At 51.8% G+C, this 7,116-nt stretch overlaps 1 protein-coding gene across 5 annotated transcripts in view; it reads left to right on the top strand.

Moving 5' to 3' along the window:
- The window catches only part of LOC103609330 (testis-specific Y-encoded protein 1-like), a 6,823-nt gene extending 878 nt beyond the window's left edge, over positions 1 to 5,945 (top strand). Inside the window, exons 2-5 of one of the 5 annotated variants that reach the window (XM_008593663.1) lie at positions 42 to 153; positions 243 to 391; positions 2,543 to 2,628; positions 5,788 to 5,945. In XM_008593663.1, coding sequence (XP_008591885.1) covers positions 42 to 153; positions 243 to 391; positions 2,543 to 2,628; positions 5,788 to 5,809 — 369 coding nt within the window. In that variant the 3' untranslated portion in view covers positions 5,810 to 5,945. Of the gene's footprint in view, positions 1 to 41; positions 154 to 242; positions 392 to 497; positions 596 to 1,258; positions 1,337 to 2,356; positions 2,425 to 2,542; positions 2,629 to 3,292; positions 3,451 to 5,787 lie in introns of those variants that run through there. The other 4 variants (XM_008593662.1, XM_008593660.1, XM_008593661.1 and 1 more) reach the window with 4 other exon arrangements.
- Positions 5,946 to 7,116: the final 1,171 nt, after the last annotated feature.

Below are 7,116 nucleotides of genomic sequence, written 5' to 3'. Positions count from 1 at the left end.
CAGAGAACATTTCTTCCTTTCTTGCCTCTTTCCACTGTCAGGTAGAGGAACTGGAATATTCCACGTATGGCTGTCAAATGGTATTTTGCTTTCGAAAGAACCCATACTTCCACAATGCAGAGATCATTAAGGAGTATCACCTGAGCCTCACTGGTCAGAAGTGTCTCTGTGGATTTGGGGGGTAGGTGTTTGTTTTGGAGGCAAGGCCAAAGCTGGTTCATGCCTACATTTTCGTCTTCCAGCAGGATACAGGGCAACATTTTCCAGTAAAATCCAGTGGTTCTGGGATGATGAAGTTGAAGGCCCTTGCCCCACGGAGGACACCGTCAGCCTGAGCTTCTTCAACTTGTTGTGTGAGCACAACTGCCCAGGGCCAGACAGGATTGCTGAGGTGAGGACCCTGTGGGCATCATGAGAAATGACGTGATATGTGGGTAAGCAGCGGGGATTCCTGTGTTCTGGGAATGGGGTATGAAGGATGATCTGAGTTTTCCTAGTTCCCCCACCAGATTATCATCGAGGACCTGTGGCTTAATCCACTGAAGTACTACCCCAGAGACGAAGACAACTTGAGAGGAAACGTAGAGGAGGCCAGGTGAGCAGCCCGAATGTGGGGCTGAATGTGTGCATGTGGGGTACCTGGGATGTAGATGGAGAACCTGAGGGTCCGGGATCACCACAGTGACCACAACGTGGTCATCCAGGGAGTAAGAGCGGTAGGAGCTCATGGGAAACATAATGGCAGCAGCTTCAGAGCAGTTGTGCTTAATCCAGCTAGGCTGCCTGCCACGTCCATAGTCCCTGGAGAAGAGGCCAGGCTCAGACAGTAACGTTGTTCCTATTAATTTTCATTACAGGGCTCCCGTTCACCCCCACCCAACATCAGGCCTCCTGTGGTCCACTGAGTTGGGGCCCACCTAGGTCACTCTCTCGCCTTCCACTCAGATGTGCACGTTTTCTTGTACAATTGCTCTTTCCTGTGCCTCCTTTGACTATGGTGATAATTTGAGCAGGCTGTGAGTTTTCATTTCAATCCCCAGATTGCCACAACCATGCAGTCTGTGTACAGGGCAAGGGTACAGGGCCTCTAAGGATCCCACTGGCTTTTATGGGAGCGACTTTGGGAAGAATCCTAAAAGGGTAAGGGATGGAGTGTACCGGAAGGTGTCTGAGAACTGACAGTATGTGCAGTACTGGTCAGAGACACACAGTTTCACGTCTCTCTCTGTGCGTACGTGTGTGTGTTAACGAACCCCAGCTCTACAGAAGCAGAGGACTAAGGAGGAACTTTTGGGAGCCGTGGACTTTTCTCAGCCCGAGAGACTCTCCTCACTCCTTTTAACCTTCCTCCTACCGGGTCCAGGACCCCCCGCTGTCCATCAAAACCCTAGCGTGCTAGGTCCCTCTGGCTTCCGGCACTGTTGCCTCTGGTAAGCGAGGGTCTAGGTGATGACCTACACCACCTTCCTTCCTGGGTTCTTCCTTGAACCCACCTCCTGGGAATGGCATAACTCATTGGGGACTCCCTCTGAGTTCCGTCCTTCTCATCTGGCCGTAGGGCTCATTCTAATCCTCCTTTTAAACTCTCTCTCTCTCTCTAATCCTCTTCAGAATGGGAGCCTCTTCCTTCTCCCTCCGGGGTGATTCACCCTTACAATGTCTCTTAAGCAACCTCACCACCGTATCCCTCAAGCCTGACATTAAACCCAAATTCCTCACCAAATTTTGCACACAAGATTGGCCTTATTATCCCTTAGATAACCAAAATAAGTGGCCCCCTGAGGGCACACTTGATCTTTTCATTCTTCGGGACCTTGTTAACTACTGCCAGCACCTGAGAAAGTGGAAAAAGATTTCATATGTGGAGGCTTTCCGCCTGCTTGCCCAAAATCCCTCTCTCTGTCTCACCTGCTCTCCTTCCCAGGTTCTCCTTGCTTCCAAACCCCCTCCATCCTCACTGCCTCCACTACCCCCTACTTCTGATAATTTTGACCCTGCGGATGAACGCCCCCCCCCCCATTCAGGTCTCCTTCTCCTGTAACTTCCTCTGCTTCCCCTCCAAAACAATCCCAACCCCCTCAGTTAACTCCGCTCCATCTGCCTCCTGCGCCTGGCTGGCCGGCCAGCAAACAGCCCTGGTCTCCGGGACAACCGCTGCAGGGTGAGGACCCACGTAGTCAGTCTATTCTCCCTCCTACCTCCTCCTCCCTTGTTTCTTCTAGCCCCACCTTGCCGCTATCTTGTTCCCTGCTGACTCCCATTTCACCTGCCCTGGCGCCTTCTTAAGCCCCCCCCTGTAACTCATTACCGAGGACTCCTCCCCTCCTCCACCGTGGCTCCTCTCTGTGAGGTGGCNCCGTCAGCCTGAGCTTCTTCGACTGGTTGTGTGAGCACAACTGCCCAGGGCCAGACAGGATTGCTGAGGGGAGGCCCCTGTGGGCATCATGAGAAATGACGTGATGTGCGGGTAAGGAGCGGGGATTCCTGTGTTCTGGGAATGGGGTTTGAAGGGTGATCTGAGTTTTCCTAGTTCTCCCACCAGATTATCATCGAGGACCTGTGGCTTAATCCACTGAAGTTCTACCCCAGGGAGGAAGACAACTTGAGAGGAAACGTAGAGGAGGCCAGGTTAGCAGGCCGAATGTGGGGCTGAATGTGTACATGTGGGTTATATGGGATGCAGATGGAGAACCTGAGGGTCCGGGATGACCACAGTGACCACAATGTGATCATCCAGGGAGTAAGAGCGGTAGGATCTCATGGGAAACGTAATGGCAACAGCTTAGGAGCTGGCGAGCTTAAGCCAGCTAGGCCACCTGCCACGTCCATAGTCCATGGAGAAGAAGACAGGCTCAGACAGAAACGATGTTCCTTTTAATTTTCGTTGCCGTGCTCCGCTTCAGCCCCACCCAACCTCAGGCCTCCTGAGGTCCACTGAGTTGGAGCCCACCTAGGTCACTCTCTCGCCTTCCACTCAGACGTGCACGGGTTCTTGTACAATTGCTCTTTCCTGTGCCTCCTTTGACTATGGTGATAATTTGAGCAGGCTGTGAGTTTTCATTTCAATCCCCAGATTGCCACAACCATGCAGTCTCTGTACAGGGCAAGGGTACAGGGCCTGTAAGGATCCCACTTGCTTTTATGGGAGAGACTTTGACAAGAATCCTAAAAGGGCAAGGGATTGAGTGTACCTTAAGGGGGCCTGAGAACTGACAGTATGTGCAGTACTGGTCAGAGACACACACTTTCATGTCTTTCTGTGTGCGTGCGTGTGCATTTTAACGATCTCCAGGTCTTCAGAAGCAGAGGACTAAGGAGGATAGTTTGGGTGCCGTGGACATTTCTCAGCCTGCGAGATGAGTTACGAATGGCTTGCAAAAGATACCGCACATCGAGAAGATGGCGATGGTCTGGAATGGCACCCAGGAACAAATAAATACTAAAAGACTGCATGGGTCTTCTGTATGCTTGTTTGGGGAAGCGAATGGATCTGGTGAATAGATGAAACTAGAGTGGGCTGTTGAATTGGGTGCCTGGGAATCCCTGTGTAAGAGCGTGTCTGGAAAGTGGCCTGGGAGAGTGGACGAGGTGGGCATAGCCCCAGCTGAGCACTGTCGAGGCCAGAATTCCAGCAAATGGGGCGGGAGGCAGGGAATACGGGGAGAGAACAGGACAGGCTACTAAACCGGAGACCCTCCACGTGGAGAGGCCAAGGAATGAAAGAACAAGTGTGGTGAGCAGGGGTGTAAGTGACTGGTCACACCTTGTTTAGTGTGCAGTATTCGTGCTTGAGCTTCACTCAGCATCTTTAGGATCACTCGCCGATCCACACGGATTAGAAGGCACATACATGCAGGCTCCCTTCGGGACTACGTACCAAGCCCACAGGAGCAAGGTGCTCAGACAGGAGGCTGGATATGCAGGTAGGAGTCATCTTCAGGGAGAGCACTAGGGTGTCAGGCATAAGGTAAGTGATGCTGGGATTCTGACTATAGAGATTAGGGAAAATAGGGCAGTGCCNAAACGTGTATTGGCCACTTGATCGCTGGACTGGAAGTTTTTAAAAGCAGCCAATGATTCTTGTTCACAGTTGCATCCCCTAGTACCTTGAGCTGGTTCGTTACGGGATTGTTGGTTCAGTGAATAACATGTTCTTGTATCTGACACAAGAGCAAACGAATGAAAGCTATCATCAAAGAACCGACAATGTGAGGGGCAAACAGCCTCACAAATAGCTGAGCATCATACCTTTACTATAGATTTTCATTTATAAGTGACAAACCACAGAAATAGAGAGGAGGAAGCCATTGATCCTTCTTTGGCGGTTGAGGCAGTCCATGCTGCCAGATGGGTGAACAGGAGTTTGTCAGTGAGAAGGGAGGAAGGAGACAGCTGCCCGGGTAGAGCCTTGCATGGAAGCCTGAGAGTAAGAGAACAGCTCAGGGAACAAGGAAGTGCCTGTTGTAGCTTGAGCCCAAGATTTGCAAAGGGATGGGGCTCTAAGTGAAATAAAATTAAAGGAAATAATCTGAATTTGAAAGTTCTTGAGGCTATGCCCTTTTTACTCAACAGAGAGCCACTATATCATAAATGGGGGAGCCTAGATGTAGCAAGCCAATCATAGGTTATGGATATAATTCAGACAAGACACCACTCATGTTTTTTTTTTTTTCCTTTTTGTCTTCTTTACTGACAGGTAACGGGATCGCAACCCTTGGTGTCGCGCCCGCACCGCGCTCAGCCAGTGAGTGGGAACCGGTCTCCACATGGTATCCGAACCCTCGGTGGGAGTGCTGCCGCGCTCCCAAGCAGCGCACTCTCCAGTGCGCCACCAGGCCGGCCCAGCCTGAACTTCTTTAACTGGTTGTGTGACCACAACTGCCCAGGGCCAGACAGGATTGCTGAGGTGAGGCCCCTGTGGGCATCATGAGAAATGACGTGATCTGCAAGTAAGGAGCGGGGATTCCTGTGTTCTGGGAATGGGGTATGAAGGGTGATTTGAGTTTTCCTAGTTCCCCCACCAGATTATCATCGAGGAACTGTGGCTTAATCCACTGAAGTACTACCCCAGGGAGGAAGACAACTTGAGAGGAAACGTAGAGGAGGCCAGGTGAGCAGCCCGAATGTGGGGCTGAATGTGTGCATGTGGGTTACCTGAGATGCAAATGGAGTACCTGAGGCTCCGGGATCACCACAGTGACCACAACGTGGTCATGCAGGGTGTGGGAGCAGTAGGAGCTCATGGGAAATGTAATGGCAGCAGCTGAGGAGCAGGTGAGCTTAAGCCAGCTAGGCCACCTGCCACGTCCATAGTCCCTAAAGAAGAAGCCAGGCTCAGACAGAAATGATGTTCCTTTTAATTTTCATTGCAGGGCTCCGCCTCAGCCCCATACAAACTCAAGCCTCCTGAGGTCCACTGAGTTGGGGCCCACCTAGGTCACTCTCTCGCCTTCCACTCAGACGTGCACGGGTTCTTGTACAATTGCTCTTTCCTGTGCCTCCTTTGACTATGGTGATAATTTGAGCAGGCTGTGAGTTTTCATTTCAATCCTCAGATTGCCATAACCATGCAGTCTCTGTACAGGGTAAGGGTACAGGGCAAGGGTACAGGGCCTCTAAGGATCCCACTTGCTTTTATGAGAGAGACTTTGAGAAGAATCCTAAAAGGGCAAGGGATTGAGTGTACCTTAAGGGGGCCTGAGAACTGAGAGTATGTGCAGTACTGGTCAGAGACACACACTTTCACGTCTTCCTGTGTGCGTGCGTGTGCGTTTTAACGATCTCCAGGTCTTCAGAAGCAGAGCACTAAGGAGGATCGTTTGGGAGCCGTGGACTTTTCTCAGCCCGCGAGAGGAGTTACGAATGGCTTGCGAGAGATACCGCACATCGAGAAGACGGCGATGGTCTGGAACGGCACCCAGGAACAAATAAATATTAAAAGACTGCATGGGTCTTCTGTGTGCTTGTTTGGGGAATCGAACGGATCTGGTGAATAGATGAAACCGGAGTGGGCTGTTGAATTGGCTGCCTGGGAATCCCTGTGTAAGAGCGTGTCTGGAAAGTGGCCTGGGAGAGTGGACGAGGTGGGCACAGCCCCAGCTGAGCACTGTCGAGGTCAGAATTCCAGCAAATGGGGCGGGAGGCAGGGAATACGGGGAGAGAACAGGACAGGCTACTAAACCGGAGACCTTCCACGTGGAGAGGCCAAGGAATCAAAGAACAAGTGTGGTGAGCAGGGGTGTAGGTGACTGGTCACACCTTGTTTAGTGTGCAGTATTCGTGCTTGAGCTTCACTCGGCATCTTTATTTTCACTCGCCGATCCACACGGATTAGAAGGCACATACATGCAGGCTCCCTTTGGGACTACGTACCAAGCCCACAGGAGCAATGTGCTCAGACAGGAGGCTGGATATGCAGGTAGGAGTCATCTACAGGGAGAGCACTAGGGTGTCGGGCATAAGGTAAGTGATGCTGGGATCCTGACTATAGAGATTAGGGAAAATAGGGCAGTGCCAGAAAGAAACACCGCCCCTCGTGACTGCTTGTGCCCCTGTGGATTCCTGTGTTACTCCAGGCTGGCTTCCACTAGAGGCGAATGGAGGCAGGCCAAGGTCACACTAGAGGGGATGGTGTAAAAGCCACATCAAAGATCCCTCCCCTCGTGTGCGTCTGCACCCGCCAATGGCAGAGGTGGCAAGTATGGTTCCCCCATCTTTGTTTCCAATAAGAAGGCTTAGGCCTTGGACCCAGGCCGCATGACTGGGAAACACAAGTGCCCTCCTCTATGAGTACTTTCTGCTCAGGAGACAGTCTACTGAGTCTCTGTCTTCCTCTGGGTAGGCTGGCCACCCACACACAGTACTTGGAACCCCAGCCCTTATGTGTTCTGAGGCCCTCCCAGCTTATGGGCTGAAGGACAATGGAAGTGATAGAGAACAGGGCAGGTACAGCAAAGGTCAAAAGCCTCACGTGCTTGGTGGCAAGCACCTCCTGAGTATGGCTCCTTCCCGACTGTGCTGCTGCTCCCTGGGAATACTTGAAACTGGCACTGAAGGTAAAGCGTGTATCCTGCCACACCTGGGGGTGGTGGGTCTCAATGTGTGCTTCAGATTTTT

Source organism: Galeopterus variegatus, unplaced genomic scaffold, assembly GCF_000696425.1.
Source record: "Galeopterus variegatus unplaced genomic scaffold, G_variegatus-3.0.2 Scaffold9486, whole genome shotgun sequence".
In the NCBI taxonomy this organism is placed as follows: domain Eukaryota; kingdom Metazoa; phylum Chordata; class Mammalia; order Dermoptera; family Cynocephalidae; genus Galeopterus; species Galeopterus variegatus.
This window is presented reverse-complemented; position numbering and strand designations above follow the sequence as displayed.